This window comes from Pelodiscus sinensis, chromosome 4 (genome assembly GCF_052426305.1).
Source record: "Pelodiscus sinensis isolate ZL-2025 chromosome 4, ASM5242630v1, whole genome shotgun sequence".
NCBI lineage: Eukaryota > Metazoa > Chordata > Testudines > Trionychidae > Pelodiscus > Pelodiscus sinensis.
In genome coordinates, this window is record NC_143055.1 from 113,946,778 (window position 1) to 113,968,212 (window position 21,435).

Genomic DNA, 21,435 nt, shown 5'->3' on the forward strand with positions numbered 1-21,435 from the left:
TGTTCATATTGAAATTTTTAAGAGTAGGTTAATTTAGCCCTTGTAAAACCATATTAAACCAGAACCATCAGGAGGGTTCAGCATCCTCCACTCCTCTCAACTCAAATCAGGGTGTTCCCTGTTGCTTTTGGCCCAGCTGCCTCAAATGCAGATAGCAAAGTAGCTACCATAAAGCTCCCCTACTAATTGCCTCTGATATTACAAGATCTCAGGGAACTGCTGTGCTTTTTGTGAAGTCTACACTCAACCGAGATCCAATATAAACAAATTCCTAAGTGGGCTTTATGAAAACCACAAAATCAAGATAAATTAGAACTTACACCCTGATCCAGGAAAGCACTTGCTAGACTTCAAGTACTGTGCTGGATTTGGGCCTTTGTTTGCCTGATTTGCACAGGGCAGCTAGTTTCAGAGCAGAGGGTGGGTTTTGTATAACAGTCAGTTCCATCCCTGTTCTCTTAAGTGCCCCATTCTGATTCCTGGCAGTAGATCCCTTGGAGCCTCCAAATTTGCAAAGGGGGGGGGGGGAGGTAGAAGGCTTTAAATCTACCACTCTAGCAATGGAATTGTTCTCATGTCTATTATATAGTGGCTTTCATTTGAGAGGATGTGAGGTTTTTTGTTTGGTTGGGGGTTTTTTAGCTGGAAATTAAAGGTAGTTTGGAAATAAAGAAAATCGAAGTAGACATTTCAGCAGTAACACACACTACATAGTCATACCAAAGAAAAGGGAGGAGAGAGCTTGTGCAAATCCAAAAGTATGATAAAGTATCCTTACTAGATGGACAGCATGATCTATTTCTTCAGTAGTTATGCCTGGTTTCACCATCATTGCAGCAACATCCAACACTTCTCTAGCGAGCTGTAAGATGACATCAGGAACTACTTATTCAAAATTATACACAGCCTGAGTCACTTAGAACACAGATTCCTCCCCCCTTTGGGGTTACTCAATCTCCTGTGATTACAACCAGAATAGTAGGGAAGTTGTACTAGGATGCAAGGGAAGACTGGGACTTCTGAAAAGTCAATGGAACTTGTGCTCCTCAATCACTCGGACATCTTTGAAAATCCCACTCACTGTTTATAAATAATTAGATTTACAATCCTGCCAAGTAAAATAAACCACTTAAACCTGGAAATATGGTTATGATCAAGAAACTAATTACAACTCGGAAGTTCTTATTCAACAGATCTACTTATTTTGGAGGCTGAAATAAATAGTTATTTTGTTAGTCCTGTTAGTCAGCAGTCAGCTTAACTTTCAGATCTAAGGTTGATTTTGTAGTGACAAGAGGTAGAAAAATCACCTTTTCGCTTGCAAAATAAGACAATTTAATCTGAAGTTGCTGGGAGAGAAGCAGAGACAGAACCATGCCAATTTTTAGTTAGTCACTTCTCAGAGTACAACTGCATTTTCAAGGTTTATACTCTTCAAGTGAATTGTCACACACTAGCAAGATCACAAGTTCTCTAAGTTTATGGAGAGGATATACATTCTGTAAAATAAGCTCACCCTACACACTACTCTCATCCCTTCTATATCTTCAGATGAGAGGATTTTTATTTGAGACGTTCCTTTAAGTGCCTGTTCTGATTCAGACATGCCTGGAAAAAAAAATCATAAAAAAATCTGGATTATATTTAGGTTCAATTTTACACGTTTATAGTATATAAACACACCAAAATCTCTTTTCGTGGACTTAAATACAAATGTACTTCCTTTCCACAAAACACACTCATACCACACTTATACCAGTCATGGCAAGGTTAACATGTGACTAACCTCAATTTGCATGCCTTCCTACACAATCTCCCCACTTCCACACCTCCACACTAAATGCTCATAAAGAAAGTTAACTCCCATAACGCCCATAATCAATTTCTCAGTCTTGCTCAAAACACATGCTTTTAACTCCAACATCAGATGCTTTAAAGAAACAAAAGTTTCAGATGGGTAGCCAACTTTGTAACAGGAAAAACTTAAACAAATAGTCTATTAGCACCTTACAGACTAAATAGTTAAAAGAGGCTGATTAAGGACCATTAGTTTGCACTAGGAAAGGAAGAGTACTAACACCAGATTCTACACAGACATCAAGAACCATCGGCACTTTCATTTGGTTGGTTGATAACGGGCAACCCATCCGATACCGCGATTTAGACCATTTGCATGAGAGTTAAACTTGAGAATGAAGTGTAGTTCCAATCCTTCTCTGTGTATTTGACTTGTGGAATTGGTTTGAAACAAAACAGCAACTTCTAGATCCCTTAATGAGTGACCAGGGAGGTTAAAGTGTTCCCCAACAGGTTTTTGTGTGTTGCCTTTTCGGATATCTGATTTGTGTCCATTAATTCTTTCCTGTAGGGTCCAGTTTGTCCAATATATATCACCAGGGCTCGACAAATGGTGTAATCTACTCGCCCATGGTGAGTAGATTACACCCTAGAAGAGCCGTCACGGAGTAATCTTCGCATGCGCTGAACGATCTGTGCATGTGCAGAGCGCAGACCCACGCGGCTGGTGAGCAGGGCTCGCCGCCACTCAGCAAGCCCTGTATATCACTGCTGGCATAGACCACATTACTGGATGTGCAGTTAAATGAGCCTCTGATTTTGTGGCTGATGTGGTTGGGTCCAGTGATGAAATCGCTTGTATAGATGTGAGAGCATAGAATTGGCACCGGGGTTGACTGCAGGGTTGGTTCCTGGATCCTTATGATTTAGCTGTGTAGTCTGGTTACCGGAAAGGATTTGTTTCAGGTTAGGGGGTTGTCTGTAAGCGAGAATAGGCTTTTCCCCCAAGGATCGTTTTCCAAGATAGGTTGTAGACGTGGCTAATGCACTGGAGGGGTTTAAGTTGTAGACTATAGGTGGTGATGAGTGGAATTCTGTTGTTTTCTCTTTTGGGTCTGTCTTGAAGTAGTTCATGTCTGGATATTTTTTTGGCTCTGTCAATCTGTTTTTTCACTTCACCAGGTGGGTATATTTCAGTTTTAGGAATGCTCTATATAGGTCCAGTGATAGAAATGTAGCCGTGTTAGTCTGGTGTAGCTGGATTATGTAGCACTTTATGGATTATGTAACAGGATTATGTAGCACTTTAAAGACTAACAAGATGGTTTATTAGGTCATGAGCTTTCTGGTCCACGAAAGCTCATCACCTAATAAACCATCTTGTTAGTCTTTAAAGTGCTACACAGTCTTATTTTTTGTTTCTATATAGGTCCAGTAGGTGTTTGTCTCTGTGAGATTGGAGCAAATTCGGTTGTATCTTAGGGCTTGGCTGTATACAATAGATCGAGAAATGTGTCTGGGATGGAAGCTAGAGGCATGAAGGTAAGTGTAGCGGTCGGTAGGTTTCCGGTATAGGCCGATGGAAATTTGTCCATCATTTAATTGGACTGTAGTGTCAAGGAAGTGGATTTCTCGTGTGGACAGATCGTAAGTAAAGTAAGGGTGGTTAAGGGAGAGCTGAGAAAACGATGTTCAAGGTCAGTCATAAAGATGTTGTAGGCATATTGTGGGGCCATGTGGGTGCCCATGGCTGTGCCACTGACTTGAAGATACAAATTGTCTCTGAATCTGAAGTAGTTGTGGGTGACGACAAAGTCACAGAGCTCTGTAATCAGGTGCACAGTGCTGTCATCAGGGATGGTGTTTCTGACCTGTAATCCGTCTTCATGTGGAACGTTGGTGTAAAGGGTATTCTACGTATTTCTACACTTTAACCTCCCTAGACACTCATTAAGGGATCTAGAACTTGCTGTTCTGTTTCAGACCAATACCACAAGTCAAATACACAGAGAAGGATTGGAATTACACTTCATTCTCAAGTTTAACTCCAGCAAAAGGTCTAAATCGCGATATCGGATAGCTCGCACATTATCAATCAACAAAACAAATGAAGGTGCCAATATTTCTTGATGTCTGTGTAGAATCTGGTGTTAGTACTCTTCGGGTATGTCTACACTACAGCGTTAATTCGAGTTAACTTAATTCGAATTAACTATTTTGAATTAACACATCTACACACAAAACCTATTTCAAAATAGCGTTTTGCTATTTCGAAATAGCGCGTCCACACTGAGTGGATCCTGAACCGAAGTTAAGGATGGCTGGAACCAGTGCCGGCAGGGCATCGGATTAGGACTTAAGTGTGTGGGGCTGCTGCCTGAGGCTAACTGAGCTCTGTGCTTAAAGGGACCCTACTCCCACCCCAGAGCGACAGTTCTCAGGTTTCCCTGCTTGCTTGTCTACCTCGATGAGGGACAGCAAAGCAGTCCTGTCTTGGAGTGCCCTGAGTGCCCGCACTCAGGACACCACAGCACTTGGCCACATGGAGCCAGAGCTGCCCCTGGGCACGCTGGTGCATCTTGTGGGGTCTTTGCCATCAGCCCGCATGCACTTGCTGCAGGTTGCCATCCGGGGGAGAGCGGTCCATTGGTGGGCTATCAGGATCTAGGAGGCCCTGCGGGAGAGCATCCACCCTGATGAGCCCTCAGAGCCACCCCGGTCCTCCCCAACGGGGGAACGTGCCCCATTCCTCCCTCATGTCTTTCCATTTACCCCTCCCTAGCCCCCCTCCCTGACACGAATGTTCAAAAATAGAAACTGGTTTATTGAACAAAACTGGGGAGGGGGCGAGGGAGCAAGGAATCTCCGGGGAGACTGGGGAAAGGAGGTGGGAGAGGGGAAGAGAGAGGGGAGGGGGAAACCTGCGAAGAGGGAGCTGGAAGGGAAAAGCAAGGGGAAGAAGGGGGATGGGAAGCTCAGGGCCTAGGGTTGGAGGTCTCACCGGACCAACTTGATTTTCATGCAAACCTGCTCCTGGGTTCACATGTGGCCTTTGGTGGCCAGGCTGGCAGCTATCCTGCCATAGACAGCCATGTTCCTCCGTCTAGTGCGGAGATCATGGACGTTGAGGGCATCCCCCCCAAACCTGAATAAGGTCCATGATCTCCACCCTGGACCAGGAAGGTGCCCACCTTCTCCAGCCCCGTCAGGCTCCTGGGAGCTAGCAGTCTGCTCCTAGGGAGCGGTGGAGGGCTGGCTACCAGTGGCTTGCTGGCTCCTGTTTTGGGGCCACTGGGTCAGGGGCCCCGGCGGCCACTGCTCGCTCTGGGCTGGCAAGCTTGGAGCTGGCATAGGCACTGTGGCCAGGGTCTACCTCTTTAACGGCTCTGGGGCTGGGAGGGAGGAGAGTAAGTTTTCCTGGTTGTGGCCACCAGGGCTCCCTGGGAAGGGCTGGAGGCCCCCTATTTTGAATTAAGTGTCTACACAGCACTTAATTTTAAACAGCTATTTCAAATTTGGCGTTACTCCTCGTAGAATGAGGTTTACCAAATTCAAATTAAGCGCTCCACTATTTCAAATTAATTTCGAAATAGCGGTTTGCATGTATAGACGCTATTAAAGTTCATTTGAAATAACGGCTGTTATTTAGAATTAACTTTGCAGTGTAGACATCCCTTCCTTTCCTAGTGCAAACGAATGGTTCTTATCAGCCTCTTTTAACTATTTAGTCTTTAAGGTTCTAATAGACTATTCGTTGTTGTTTTAAGTTCTTCCTGTTACAGACTAGCTCAGCTATCCCTTTGAAACTTATCTACCCAATGTCCTCTTTCCTCCCCTCTTCCCAAATTTCGCCTTCCCCCCCTTATTTATTCTTGATTCTGGACTTCCAGCTTTCTGGTCATCTGAAGAAGAGGGCTGTTCCCACAAAAGCTCACGATACCATCTACATGTTTTGCTAGTCTTTAAAGCTAGTGGAATGAATAATTTTCTACAGGAGGCAGAGAGCATTATAAAGATTGTGATAGTAGCTATCTCTCTGTAGCAAAAATGCAATAATTGCTGTACTTGTCTGATGGAAAAGTGTTCAACTTATTCACATTGTGGCTTTCTACAACATCAGTTTTGAAATTTCAGTTAAGAATAAACAATGACTACCAAAATCAGTACTGTGTATTATTTTGATATTAAGTTAAATAATTTAAGTTTGCCTAAGGGTTAAAATGGTTTCTGAGTAACACTTATTTATTGTCTAACATTAACTTATTAGCATTTCCCAGTGTAAAAAAGAAGAAGCAAAGTAACTGAAGAATTAAATAGATTTTGAAGACTCTTTCTCCAGAAATAAGATCCAGCACTAGTATGCCAGGTGCAATAGTTTGTCTTCTCCAAGGATTGCTGTTGAAAAAAAAAGTCATGCAAAAATATCTATGGGTCATTTTATAAAGTACACTTACAGCAGGGGCCCTGATGTCAATGGGAATAGTTTTATACAATCAGTCCTTTCAAGTTAATTTTTTTAAATAATCCTTGTTACATGTACTTTGTTAGACAGGAAGGCACATTTGGAGAAAACAGAGTTCAAAAATCAAAATGACCTGTGAATGATAAGGCACTAGAAAGTCTGGAGTATCTATGATACATAAGCAATCTTATCACAAAAGGACTATTAAATTCCTCTCATACTTTGTTATAACAAGTTCTAGGAATACCTGCAGCCTATATCAAAAAACTAAATTTTTTTAATTGTAGTGCATTTCAAATTACCTAGTGGGTGATCAGCATAATCCGGTCTTTGAATGTAACTTGGCACAGGCCTCGTTGGCATCTAAATGAAGCAAAGTCAAAACTAGTTAAATTGTAAAAGCACATATAGTCATAAAGAACAAGCAAAGGCCCGTACATAAAAACTTAATACAGTCAAACCTGGCAAATCAAATTGATTGCTAATCCCATGCCTTATAGTTTACATACATAGAAATAATGCTCTCTGCTCATTTCTCAGCAAAGATTTAGTAATAGTAATAGGAGACTTCAGAAAAGTGCTCTATACCCTCATTGCTTTTATACTACAGAACCTTTAGTACTCTCATGTGAAGCTTCATAAAAATCACATTTCACATGTCAATTTTGGAATGTGTTATCTTTCTTCACTTACTCCAACTAACAAAATTCACTCATTGCAGACAGATCTCTCCAGTAATTAGTACAAATTAATGAGATTCAACTATCTCTCTCTATATAAATAAAAAAGATTTTTCCTGCCAGGCAACAGAATGACATCATCACACTCTCATGCTCTCTGGCTGTGAAAGCCGCCAGAGGGGAGGAGGCTGGCGAGCATAGCGAGCAGCGTGCGCATCCCCTTAGTTTTGTTTAAATAACATTCCATTTGTTATCAGTCTGTACTGGGGTTTCATAACATTCAGTCTTTAGCAGCCAAGAAGATGTCAGCAGTCAAGAAGGCAAGGATTCAATGATGGTGATGCTGTGCAGCCCAGGTTAGTGGATCAGTATTCCCCATTCCCCCATCCCAATAAATGCACGGAATCTGGGATGTGATCAAACTGTATCAGGCTGTTCTACCTACCTGCAATACATTGAGAAAAACAAATATTCTTAGGTACTACAGTTTACACTATAAGTAAATTAGATAAAGGCACAAATAAAATGCCACTAGACCACCACACCTGGACAGACAACTAATGTATTTTCTTTTGTCATTTCCATAATTTAGGCCCTAATCCTGCAAAATGTAGGCCTTGTCTACCCATAAATTTGCATAAAAGTGTGTTTTTAAATGATTTAGTAAAACTAGCACAAAAATCTGTATAAACCATCTTATTTGACTTTAAGAATGGCCTATATCGAGTAAGTGTAAATAGATGTATTACCAATTTAAAATACTCCTATTTTGGTTTATCTACACAATGTTTTGTGCAAGTTTCACTACACCAGTTATCAAACTGATTTAAATTAAACCAGTATATCTTTCTCATGAAAACCATTCTACACACAAACATAACTTCCATGCCATGAGTAGTCCCATTGACTTACATGCGACTACTCAGGGCATAAAGTCAAACACGTATGCAAGTTTTGCAGGATCATGAGCTCATTTTTTTTAATACTTCGTAGCCATGGAAACAATAGTGAGGTGTTGGCAGCAATACGGCTACAGGATCACACAGATTGGATGCATCATAAATCCATCTTTCAGTGGGATTTAGGTGCATAACTTTGAAACTCTACCCCAATATAATTAAATAAATCTCCAGTAATTTTAGGTTTTGTTTATTTGAGTATTTTAAAATTATTCTCCCTCCCCTTACTCCCCTGCAGTGAGATTAATTTCCAACCTATAATATTATGTGCAGCTCCTAATGGCTGCAGTTCTCCATTCCTGGCCAATGGAAGCCGCAGGAAGCAGTGGCCAGGCACATTCCTGTGGCCCACCACTTCCCACAACTCTCATGGACCAGGAATGGCAAACCATAGCCACTGTGAGCTGCAGGCAGCAGCTGGGGAGGGCAGAGTGGTTGCAAATGGTCAATGTCACCAAAATGTCTCATGGCCCACCAGGGGATTGCCCTGCTGGGCCATTTGCTGCCATAAAACATCCCATACCAGACATCTATGAATGAAAGGATCACACTAGATAGTCTTAAAATATACAATATACACACCTATGTAACAGGTGATAATATTCATAGCTAACCATTTTCTCTAAGGCTACGTCTACACTGCACAGGTATTTTTGGAATAAGCTATTCTGGAATAGTTATTCTGAAATAGCATGTCTACACTGCAGGGAAGCCTCAAAATTAGTCCAAGACAGAGTTCCCTAATGTAGACGTACTATCTTGATTTAGAGCTCCTGGGGGAATAACTTAGAATGGCCCTAGTAAGGTGCTATTTTGAAATAGCAGAAGTGGAGCGTCTACGCATGCCTCTATTTCGAAATAGCTTCTTCGTAGAATGAGGGTTACAGATTTTGGAATAAGTTGTCCATTATCTCAAAATTATTTTGAAATAACAGAATTGTTGTATAGACACTCACATTGTTCTTTCGGTATAATAGCCATTATTCCAAAATAACTTTGCTGTGTAGACACACCCTAAGTGGGCTTAGAACTCAACTGCCAAGGAATTTCCTTGCTCTGATTTTGTTGCTAGCAGTGTTTGGAAAAAGAAGATTATTTCAGCCACTCTTAGTGGATAATACAGCCACTTACTAGTGGATAATGTGGCCTGAGTTTACCAGTATATCGATAACCAGCCCAGGGATCTGTATTTATTTCACCTTCCATAGTCCAAGAAGAAATTTCACGCTTAGCTTTTTCATCTTCTGCAAAATAAAAAAATAAAAAAATAAATTGCATGTTATTGAGACAAACCAACCACCTATTCCCAAAATGGGGAGAATACGAGACCTCTCAGGCGAGTAAATAAATCTACTGTAAAGCGAGTAGATTTATACTGAGCTGTCAAACCTGACAATGACAAGTGGGCAGGAGCACTGTGGGATTGCACTGGGAAGATTAATTCCACCATTGCATCTAAAATACTTGTATATTACTTGCCTATGCCACCACTGCAATGGTGTAAAGTGAACCAGAACCGAATACTACAGTGCCAAGAGTTGCCTTGAGAGAGCCTAAACTAGAAAAAAATCATTGGTGTTTTTCCTCTACTGCTCCCAATATAAAACAACAAAAACACACATGATATTTTATTCTGGGAACAAAAGTCTTATTGAGCGTAAAGTAGGTAAGGTAGGGAAGTGTGTGTGGGTGGGGGGGCTGAATCTGGACGCCAGTTCCGACTTACAAAGGTAGGGAAGTGTGTGTGGGGGGGGGGGAGGGCTGAATCTGGACGCCAGTTCCGACTTACATACAGATTCAACTTAAGAACAAACCTACAGTCCCTATCTTGTACGCAACCCGGGGACTGCCTGTATTCTTGGGGCTCAGGGCTAGTAGATTTTGTGGGGGCCCTCTAGGCTCTGATGTGGGGCCAAAAATGAGGAGTTCAGTGCGCAGGAGCAGGTTTCCAGCAAGTGGGCTGGTGATTGTGGGTCAGGGCAGGAGGGAGAGAAAGAGGGTGCAGAAGTGGGCTGGGGTGAAGGAGTGGGGGAGGGTGCAGGGGATTTGGGGTCTGGGAGGGGACTGGGGATCTGGGCACTTACCAGCTCCCAGAGGGTACTGGGGCACAGGTAGCAGCTCTTTTAGGCACTGCCTCCCACAGTTCCCATTGGCTGAGCTTCCTGGCCAATGGGAGCAATGGGGGAAAAGCCGGGAGGGGTGTGCTAGCTTTCCTGCGCTGCCGTTCCCCAAACCAGGGGGAAGAGCAGCATACAGAGCCACTTCCTCCCCCTCCGCCAGGCAGAGAGCACATTACCCACTGGTAACACTACGTAGAAAGATGTTATAGATAAGCACTAAATATTAAGCACAGCTGTACTCTAGCTTCTGGGATATTTCCGTTTTAGCATAACCATTCAAATTTTTGGTTTTTTAGCCTCAGGCATTAAAAAACACATAATGCAAGAAATCTGGCAATGTTTCAATGCCATAATTTGATCTCCTTTCCCTCTTTACGACCCTGGCAGTTTAAGTCTCAACAATATTTCAGTCACACATGGATATGGCATGAATAGAAATAGATTTCTACGCCCAAACTCTGAAGTTTTACCTAGCTCTATTGTAAAAGTTTAGCTTAGGACCTAAATTGAATCTTAGATTTGCAGTGCACATTGCTATCTCAGAAAAATCTACAACCACTCTAACACATTCATGCACATTAGTAAAGATACAGAGCAGTGTACACCATATAACTTGCCCCTTATTTTGCATTTTCAAACTAGAGTGAAAAAAAAAACCTGAACACTTGTAACAGCAAGAATAGTTAGTCTTCCTGTACAAATTCAAAACTGAATTAAGATGACACAGGGAGCTTACTTACTTGCTTTCTTGTGAAGTAACTTGTGAGTGGCCCAGCTTCCCTTAAAACATTCCTGAAATTGTAAATATAAAAATCAGTGTTGCCCGAGAGAATAATGTGACCTCTACAAAATGGATGACAAACTATATTTAAAAGGAAACTAAAATAAGGAATCTATTATCTACTTTAGCAACACTCAAAAAAGCAGCTTTCACTGTCAGCGTTAAGACTAGAAAATACTGTATTCAACAGGTTTATATTCCATAAGGGAGGGAACCGCGCCAAACAGCTGCAACCATTCCATGACAGCAGGCGTATTTCCTCTCACCTCCTTAATACTGTCCCAATATGACTTTTCTGTGTAACCAAGCACTAGAGCTCCAACAGGGATGATGTACTATCAGAGAGTTGATAGAATCACAGCAGTCAGGAGTGAAAAGGCTCATTCAATCATCTGGTTCACCCCTCTTCCAGTGCATGCTTGGTACTTACCACATTTCCTAGTATTTTAAGTGAGAAGAGGTGTATAGGAGAGGTGCACTACTGTAGGAAATGATTCGCAAAATGAACATGTTTAGGAACCAGGGCTGAGACCATGATGGTCCTCTCTCTGGGCTGCTAGAGCACTGCCTCTTGCAAAATGCATTCTGCCCGCCTATGCTGGAGCACTTCTGTAGAGCAGCAACAGGATTCAACTGGTATGTTGTGCGCTCAGATGAAAAATATATGGGTGTATGTGTGTGCATGCACTAGAGACACAGAAACAGAAATAGGAAATAGAGGGGAAAATGGAGAGAGCCTGAATGTTTGGAAATGGGAGGGTGTGTATGGAGAGAAGAGACAGAAAATGTAGATGGAAAGACGAGTGAATAGAGAATTTCATGGGAATAGGAAAAAGCAAAGCAGTGAACATGCACTGAATGGGTGGAGAGGCAGTAAAGTGAATGGCCGAGAAAGACAGAATGGATAGGAGTGATGGACAGAAGATATGGGGAGCAAACAATAGATTAAGGTAAAAACAGTGAAGGAAGAAGAGATTAAAATAGAAGAGTGGATAAATATGGTGCTGAAAGGAAACCACTTTCAGCTTTTTGCTTGCAGTCCAACATATACCATTTCTAAAAGGGGTTGGTATTTGGGAGGAAGACAGCATGAAAGCTGAGAACAGTAAATTAATTCCTTTCAAGCGCTGCCGGCCTAGCTCCTACGGAGGAGGCTTCCTTGCCATGGCAAAACCGCTGCCCCAGGAGTGAAGCCAGCAAGAGTTGTCGGCCCCCCTCTCAGGGAGGAAGCTGTCTCTCCAAGAGCAGGGCCTGCCAGCCTTGTTTCTGGGGAGCCAGTGTGTAACCTGTAGCAGTGGGGTGAGCAGGGAGCTGCTCTGACCCCTGTGATTAACCAGAACCAGTAAGCATTACCTGTTTAAAGTAATGCTGATTGGTTAATCGGTTAAACTTTCATGTCCCCAGTATGTATCTACACCAGTGTTTCCCAAGTAGTGCTCTGTGGCCAGCATTTTTTTTTTGTTTTTTTGCTCGACAGTATTTCCACTCTCCCCACCCACCCCCACCCCTTTTTTTTTTAAAAGGTTTCCATGATCAAATAAAATTGGGAAACACTGATCTACACAAAGTAGTGAATGGCTCTGGTAGAGGGAAGGGCGTGGGGAAAAGTTACTCCAGTTCTCCATGTGGGAAAAAGGCTTCTGCAGTGAGGAGTTACAGGCGCCTTTCCTGACAGCTCTCCCCTCTCTCCGCCACAGGAGTCTTTCTGTTTAGCAAGGAAAACCCCGGACATCAGGCAGCAGTGGCACACTACACTGCTAAAAGAAGGTACTGCTTGGTGTGTGCAAAGCCACAAAAAGTACATATCCTAAGGCTGTGACATGTTTTTACTCACCTAAGCAGTGCCTCATGCTAGGCGATCTGCAGCATATGTATTCTAAACGCAGCCTTAAGCGAGGGCATAAGCCAGCATGTTGTATGTGCGGCTAATACATATGTACATGAACACAGTACAGTATCACACAATGCCTTCCACGTTGTTCATTCAGTCACTTTGATGAGCTGCCGAAAAAGTATGCTCAGGCTGCCTGAATCTTCCAGGCCAGTCCTTGGTGAAAATCACTGACTTTCCCCATTGTGCTAAGCATCTTACATATCTAAACAGCAGGTATTTAGTCTCCCTCCATATATCAGAAAGCCTAATTACAAATGTCATTCTGTTAGCTGTAAACTTTCTGTTCTTGTAGATGAAAGTTTAATTCGTAGGAACATTGTTTTGGTTGTATTAAATCACATTAAACTGTTCGGAAGAGGGCAATTCCATTGATTTACATCAACAGCTGAAGTTTCAGAAAAAAATAAGCAGACAACAAACTTTTTTTCCTTTATAAGGAAAATCTAGTGCTACTGATGAATCATCATTTTAAACTGCTAGCCAGAGCCAGCAATTTATTAAAACCAGTGTGTGCACATACTGAACCTCTGACTAATACAACAGGTCTGAAAACTACACTCACTTAATAAAGTTCTTCCCATTATTGTAATTACATAATCCAATCTTAGATATATGTTGCAAATGGAAAAATCTTTTTTATTGCTCTTTTTATCATTTAAATTATTAGAGACAAAACCATTCACTTTCTGAACAGGTATCCATGACTGAAATGTTCAATTTGACTTGGTTGCTGAGTAAGTGCTATGAGAACATAGGACCAATCAGCATTTTTCTAAATAAATAGGAGCCACAACTGTAGCTAAACGTGCTTACAACTCAGGTATGCTGTCACATTCAAAGGCAAAAGTGAATGTATCTTGTTACAGTCACACTTTTGTCATGTGTTAAGGCCCTCTGATCTGAAGGGAAAAAGAATTGAAGAGGCTACAAGGAACTTGCAGGGTTACAAGCCAGCTACCCTAATAGTACAGGGGGACAGGGTCTAGGAGGCTGAAACCCACTTCCTGGAGTGAAGGATGAGCACCAAGAGAAAGAGGTGAGAAGCTGCCCTAGGAACATGGGGTAACCTGACAACCCGTACTCACCTTTCACATTGCTGGTGCTAAGTCAAGTCAAGGGCTCTCTTTCCTACCAATTTATGTAAGCAGCAGGGTGGCTGACGGACTTGACAGAGCCCTGGGCAAGGTGATGGAAGGAGGGGGCCCTTGAGGCTCCTGGAAGGGGCAGGGCCTTGGGCTGGAGAAGTGGGGCTAGAAGCTAGCCTCCCCTAGCCAGCCCTCCAGTGCCGTCTGGAGCTCCAATAGCAATTTAAATCTGGTGCTCTGGCCACTGCTACTATAATGGACTTTCAAATTGCCAGGCCCCAGGGTAGCTGCCTCCTTTGCATGCACAGGCGCACACACCCTGTCAGTGGGCCTGATAAGGAGCATTACACTGTCTATGTACACTGGTGATTGCCCTCTTATCCATAGAAGAAAGCTGTTCCTTCCCTTCATCAGGCCCTCTTACTCCATCTGGTTGAAGTACTCTTATCATTTAAAAAGTTCCAATCCCATGGCCACTTTCTTTAACCTATCTGACCTTTCCTATCTTTAATGGCTTCTTAGTCATTCCTGTACCATAAGCAAAACAAGAGAGAGAGAGATGCTCTATGGTTAAGTGGAGGAGACCTGGGGAAAATATTGGGTGCAATTTAACTTTAAAGACAAAGCACTGTCTATACCAGTGCTTTTCAGTGCTAAAACTTTTTGTCGCTTGGAGAATGGTTTTTCATGCTCCTGAACAACTAAAATATTAGCACTAAAAATGGCAGTGTAGACACAACCAGACAGTCCTAAATTCTATTCTTAACTCAGCCCAAAGTGACTTCTGCAATCTCCCCGCTGCTTAAGTCAAGGAACTGGCCCAGAAATGTTTTTTTTTTTACTGTGTTATACTGTACTGCACCAATTCAACAGTAAAGTTGCACACACATTCCATTTTAAAACTCTATTGAAGCTGCTCATAATATTCAAAAATTGCCCAAGAGAATGACTGATGGCATTTAAGCCAGATTTCAGTTATGCAAAAATGAAAAAAAAACTTTAAAATGCACAATAGTGAGAATGATTTAAAAAAAAATACAACATAAAACTGTTTAACCTTAAAATGTCATACTCCCCTAGTCCTCATACGGGCACAGAAACTTACAAATAACAGGCTGAAAGGAACCTCAAGAGGTTATCTAGGTCACCCCCCCATGCTGAATCAGAATTAGGGATGCCTAGATCATCCCTAGTCGATTTTTTCTAATTTGTTCTTTAAAGCCTCCAAAGATTTCCCAGCTCGGGCAATTCATGAGTGTGAGCTTTTAAAAAGGTTGAAAACTTTTGTTTACGGTTTGTGATAAATAAATTAGGAGACTCACAGGGAACTGAGCTCAATATGCAGGAAATGAATTTCATATGTTTTTTTAAATGTAAATAGTGCTAAGCCTGACCCTTATTTAGATGGAAGATCTCCACAGAAATAAGAAGTCTATGGAATAGGTGTACTTTTTTGTGCAGCTATTATTCACATATCTTAAAGCAGCCTTCTTCACATGCAGTCACCAGGGGTTTTTTTTGCAGCCACAGCCTCCTAGGTAGTGATAGCAGCAGGGGCAAAGCAGCAGTCCCTCCCCTGGCGCTGCAAGATGGGGTAGGATCCTGCCCCCCTCTGAAGTCAAAAACACTGGAGGAGCAGACATTCAGTCTGTATTCCCCACTTTCCTGGTGGCTGTGGGACTCAGGCTTCTGGCTTCAGCCCCTGAGGTGGCAGGCAGCATGTTCAGACCACATGGCAGCTGGCCCCACCCCAACTGACTGTGGGGCTCCAAACTTAGAGTCTGCTGATGGACAGCCAGTCCCGGTGCTTCTGGGCTCACCTCTCCGTTCATTGCCCCTGGTTCCCAATACTGCCCCAGGCGCCTCATCCATCCACCACATCACCCCAGTCCCTAGCTGCCGCCCTACATACCTCCCCATTCCAGGCTGAATTCTCCACCACGGGGCTAAACCTTCCATGAAAAGTGATTTTTGCAAATATCACTTTTTAGCTAGCTGGAAGCAGTGAAAAGGCTGCTGCTTTGAAAAGTGACATTAACAAAATAAAAACACCACTTTTCACAGAAGCTGACTTACTAGCTAGCAACCAAAAAAGCAAAAGAAACAACAAAAAAGGACAAGAATATGCACAACATCTTGTGTTTCTATCCTGTTTAGCGCCAAAAATAAAATAAAATAAAGACAACTGTAAATTATTATTGAGTCTGCAACCAAAAACCCTCCATAAATATATTAGTATGATTTGGACATGTGTATGTGCATATTTATTTGTTTTTCCTCCAAGTTCATTAAGTATTTTAGGAAAAAAGTGTCAGAGTGGCATGAGTCAATGGTTACCCTCTGCAGCAGTGAGGGGGCCACATGAGTGGCCCTACATCTTAGTAGGCTGCAAGATTGACGATGGTCTCCCAGGATAAGGTAGTTTTGGTAACTGCATGCATACCTAGAACTTGCAGAGCAGACAGACTGAACCATAGCAGCACTTTGATTGGATGCAGAGGGAGCACACTGTTCCCACAATGTTGTGTGCAATCAGTACTCAACTCACTTCAAATGCCCTTGCTTTAAGTGCATATTACTTTTGTAATTCTGGTAGAAAGAAAAACTATGCAGACAAAAACATGCAGAATTTGGTAACCCTGTGTGTGGTATCTAGTTATTTTTTTAACCCTGTTAAAATCCTGGTCTTCGCAACAAATGTGAAGTGTGCGCCATGTGCTACTGGAAAGGATTAATCAGAAACAACAGTCAAAATGCTTTGTACTTTTCCAACACCTTTCATTCAAAGATCTCAAAATGCTTTATAACTGTAAATTACCCCTCACGATAATTGTGTGAAAAAGTAACGAATATGTAACTTGACTCTACCCACCATTAAAATTAAGCAACTTCAACAGAAGACAGTAGCTGGGTAACAAAACAGATGGTTGAAGACCAGAAGCGAACAGGAATGACAGTATACTTAAAGTTAAATATTCATTTTAGACAGACTAAAGGGACCTTAGACCAAGAAACAAAATTCAAGGGAGAGTCAGACAAATTCAGAGTACCGTATTTTCCGGCGTATAAGGCGACTGGGCGTATAAGACGACCCCCTAATTTTTTAGTTAAAAGATAGGGTTTCGTCTTATACCCCAGCGCCCCTCCTCCTCCTTTGCTCCCGGTGTCCCTGGTCTGCTGGAGATGGTCCCCAGCAGACCAGAGGCACTGGGAGCAAAGCCAGAGCAAAGCCTCAGAAGCGCGGCACCCAGCCGCCGCTTCAGCTTTGCTCCCGGTGCCTCTGGTCTGCTGGGGACCGTCTCCAGCAGACCAGGGACACCGGGAGCAAAGCCTCTGAGGACGCCCCGGCAGCGGGACAGTCCCGGCGCGCCTGGGCTGCCCCGCCGCCGGAGCCCCTCCGTGGCTTTGCAAAGCCTCGGGGGAAGCCGGCGGCAGGGCATCCCAGGCGCGCCTGAGCTGCCCCGCCACCGGAGCCCCTCCGCGGCTTTGCAAAGTCTCGGGGGAAGCCAGCGGCGGGGCATCCCAGGCGCACCTGAGCTGCCCCGCCACCGGAGCCCCTCTGCAGCTTTGCAAAGCCTCGGGGGAAGCCGGCGGCGGGGCATCCCAGGCGCACCTGAGTTGCCCCGCCGCCGGCTTCTCCCGAGACTTTGCAAAGCTGCATACCCAGCGTATAAGACGACCCCCGATTTTGGGGGGATGTTTTTTAACATCAAAAGTCATCTTATACGCCGGAAAATACGGTAACCATTTTTTGGGCAAATTGCTGAAATCTCCTTTCCAGCATTCCCTGGAAGCTGTGTGCTTGGGTGGCCAGGAGAGATCCAATGCTTCCCAGTTCATTAGCAGAGCATCCACAGCTGCCAATATGTACACCACCACCAACACATCTGCACTTGCCTTGGTGCACATAAAATTTATTCTGCACACGGATGGAAAAAATTAGAAGGAACATTGTTCCTCTCTCAGGGAGGAAGAAAAAAATTTCATTTACAAGAAAAAGTGATATTTACCAGGGAAAGGAAAAATGAAGATAACTGAGGTCCACTAGAGCAGTGGTTCCCAACTTTTTTGAAACCAGGGATTGGCAAATCCATTCACAAACTTTTGGCCAACCAGAAACATGTTATTTGTATATCGGAATATTTATTATGCAAATCATGAATATGTAAATATGCAAATAAAATGTTGCTGGTTTGCCAAAAGCCCTGGTCTCTAGAGCCCCCCAGTGCCAGCCCTAAAGCCCTCCACCCCTCATTAACCCCCCTAATGCCAGCTACTGAACCCAGAGCCCCCTGCATTAAACCCCCCAGTGCAGTCCCTTAGAACCCCCACCACCACCAGACCCCCCCGTGCCAACCTCCTGTTTTCAGAGCCCCACTGCACCAAACTCCTCTAGAGCCCCCCCAATACTGTGCCCAGAGCCCCCAAGTGCCAGCCATATCCTCATAGTCCCCCCCATACTAGCCCTGCCCCCAGAGACCCCAATTCCAGCCCCTCGCCCCCAGAGTCCTCCTGCACTAGCCCCATCCTTGGAGCTCCAAGTGCCTGCCCCACTCCTCTCACCTAGACTGAGCTGCCTCCCAGCCCCAGCTGAATGCCACTGCCCGCATCATGGTGGCTCTGGGGGCCATGGCTGGGGAACACCACTCAGCACCTCCCTCCCTCTGTGGCTGTTGGGAAAGGCATATCCTGCCCCGCCTCTCAGCCAAACAGCGCCGGGCAAGGGCGCGATCTTCTCTCAGCTGCGGAACAGTGCTACCCTGTGCGGTGGAGGGCCGTGCAGAGCCCAGGATGGCAGCGTGCCGGGCTCTGCGCAGCCCTCCAGCTGTGCAGCAAACCGCTCTTCCTCAGCCAGGAGGAGACCCTCCTCATGCCTGGTGCTATCTGTCTGCGAGATGGAGCAGGACATGCCTTCCCCCAACAGCCGTGGCAGGAGGGGAGGCACTGGGCAATGTTCCCCAGCCACGGCCCCCAGAGTTGCCGTGGTCCGTAGCCCACTGCCAGTCTGTGGACCAGCGGTTAGGAACTGCTGCACTAGAGACCTTGCCATCCAAATATAAATTTACCTGGAAAATACTATAACTATAGTATTAGAAAACCCTAAAAAGAGATAAAATGTTTAATTTCCTCACTACTCTTCATTTAAACACTCAATACTGCATACATTTAACAGTTTGTATTGAGTTATATATTACTACTTATATTTTCAGACATTTTCCATATTGGGCAATGGATTTCTACATCAGGACACACTGTACATCTTCTCCAGTCTATGCCAGGAGCAAACAAACAAATCAGGAACAATTTTTGTGTGTGAAAATACATATTGAATACGAATGAATTCAGGATCTTTCTATGGAATTTGTTTTCTCTTGAATGTTAGGCCTGTGAATCTTTTACACCCCCGAGTGAGTTAAGGCAACCTAACCCTTGGTGCAAGGTAAGAATTCTTCCACTCAGGGAGTCAGATCAACTACAGCAACAGGAACCCCCTTTTGTTGCAGTAGGCAACATCTATATTATGGAACTACAATGGTACAGCTGTAAAGCTTTTAATACCACCTATGTTTTCTGTTTACCTATGTTTGTAATGTTTTTCACCCATAGCTCTCAAAGCAGTGTACAAAGGAGATGAGAGTCATTGTCTCGATTTTACCAATGGGGAAACTGAGGCACAGACCAGTGAAGTGATTTGCCCAAGTGTTATTCAGCCATTGAAAAGTTGAGCAACAAACAGAAATCAGGTTTCCCAAGTCCCTGTCTAGTGCACTGTCCACTAGGCTGCATTGCTTTTCTGTGTCGCAAGACTGAGCTTTTAAAATTAAGTTGCTGCACTATAATTTTGAATAACCATCCATGTATCTTAGGGCATATGTCTACACTACCAAATTGTGTCACCAAAACCTGTCTTTTGGTGATAAAACTGCAAGAGCGAACACCACAACTTTTGTTGTGAAAAACACTCAATTTCAGCTACAAAAAACTTCCACAATCATGAGGGACTTTCTTCTTTCTCCCTTCTGTGACTGTCGACAAACACACATTGTGGACACCATGAGGCTTTTATTCGCAATTATTGCCCTCCAGGAAGTTTCCCCATAATGTCCCCAAGCAGCTGCTCTCGGAAGTGCTTTGAACTCCGCTGCCCTGCAGCCAAGTACACAGCAATTCACCCCTCCCCCTTACAAGCCCCCAAAACTTGACTTCACGCTGAGCCAGCCAGCAGGACACAGAGTTTAATCTCATGACACTCCTTATCTAGAACCACTATGGAACTTTTGGATCTGATCAGTATTAGGGATGTAAGTGACTAGTCGACTACCTGATAATTAAATGCTTAGCGGGAAGCTGAGTAGGAACTCGACTAATTGCTTCCCCCCACCCTTACTGCCTCTCTCTGATAGAGGCAGCAAGTGGGGGGGGGGGAGCACAAGCCAGTGCTGGGAGGAACCTGCTTAAAAGATGGTCGTCCCCCCAGCACCATCTCCACAGGGGGCAGAGGAGCCAGGGGGATGAGGGGAAACAGCATGAGCGGGGACTGGTTCACTCACGCCAGTCTCACTGCTGCTCCTCTCTCTTCGGAATGTACAAGCGCCGTCTGCAATTCTTTGCTCCCCGCTGGCGTGGGTTCCCACTGTCTCTCTCCCTTTGAAATGTACAGGAGCTGCGGGGAGCCCGGGTGGCTCCTGTACATTTTAGAGCAGCGATTCCCAACCTTTGCCAGATGGGAACCCATTTTGACAATTCAGGAAGACTTGGTGACCCAAGGCAATTCAAAAACGGGGGAAGGAGAGAGGGAAGAGCCACCTGGGGAGACACTTGGCGACCCTTTTGAAATGTAATGGCGACCTTAGTTGGGTCCCGACCCATAGGTTGGGAAACCCTGTTTTAGAGGGACAGGCAAAGGGAACTCACTGCCTCTCACCCTTTGAAATATACAAGAGCCTGGGAGGAAGGAAGAGAAGCAGAGGGAACTGCTTTGTCTCTCCCTCTGAAATATACAAGAGCTGTGGCTGACTCTTGTACATTTCAAAGGGAGAGGCACAGTGGGATAGCGAGCGCCCCCCCCCCTTACTGACTAATTGAATAGTCGATGGAAATTCCATTGACTACTCAATTAGCTGATTAATTGAAATATAACAACCCTAATCAGTATACAGGGAGAGGAGTCTGTGTAGTCCCAGCTGCAAGTGATCCATAGGAACTGGGACACGTACAGGCAAATTTCACAAAGCCTGTGAGAAAAGAGCTAAGCTACAGTGCAGATCGAAGATAAAGGAGCTGATGTAGCCATACCATAAGGTGAGTAAGGCAAAGGGTTGCTCTGGTGCTGTACCCAAGATGCCCAGGAGATGAGACACTAGGTAAGTGGCTCTGGCAGAGGTGCGTGCAGGACACAGAAAAGTGGGAGCCTGGCTGTGATTCTGTGGGCTGAGCGTAGCCCTGTGTAGCTAACTGTTATGTCCAAGCACGGCACTGATGCACACCAAGGTGTGAATAGAATCTTGTAGAAAGATGCTCTGGAAACTTTGCCTGAGGTACTTGTCAAGTCTCTGCTGCAAGTTCCACAGCAGTGCTGCAGTGTTTCTTCCCCCGTTGTAGAGCACTGTCCCATACCTTTCTGCAATCAATGGCGCAGGGACCAAAGCAGCACATA

General features: G+C 44.2%; 1 protein-coding gene across 1 annotated transcript in view; it reads right to left on the minus strand.

Annotated features, from left to right (window-relative positions):
* Positions 1 to 21,435, minus strand: part of METAP1 (methionyl aminopeptidase 1) — a 42,772-nt gene that overhangs the window by 15,320 nt on the left and 6,017 nt on the right. The window contains exons 2-6 of the mRNA XM_075929646.2: positions 10,759 to 10,810; positions 9,030 to 9,142; positions 6,562 to 6,622; positions 1,517 to 1,608; positions 779 to 862 (exon numbers count right to left, since the gene is read on the minus strand). Coding sequence (XP_075785761.1) covers positions 779 to 862; positions 1,517 to 1,608; positions 6,562 to 6,622; positions 9,030 to 9,142; positions 10,759 to 10,810 — 402 coding nt within the window. The remainder of the gene's footprint in view (positions 1 to 778; positions 863 to 1,516; positions 1,609 to 6,561; positions 6,623 to 9,029; positions 9,143 to 10,758; positions 10,811 to 21,435) is intronic.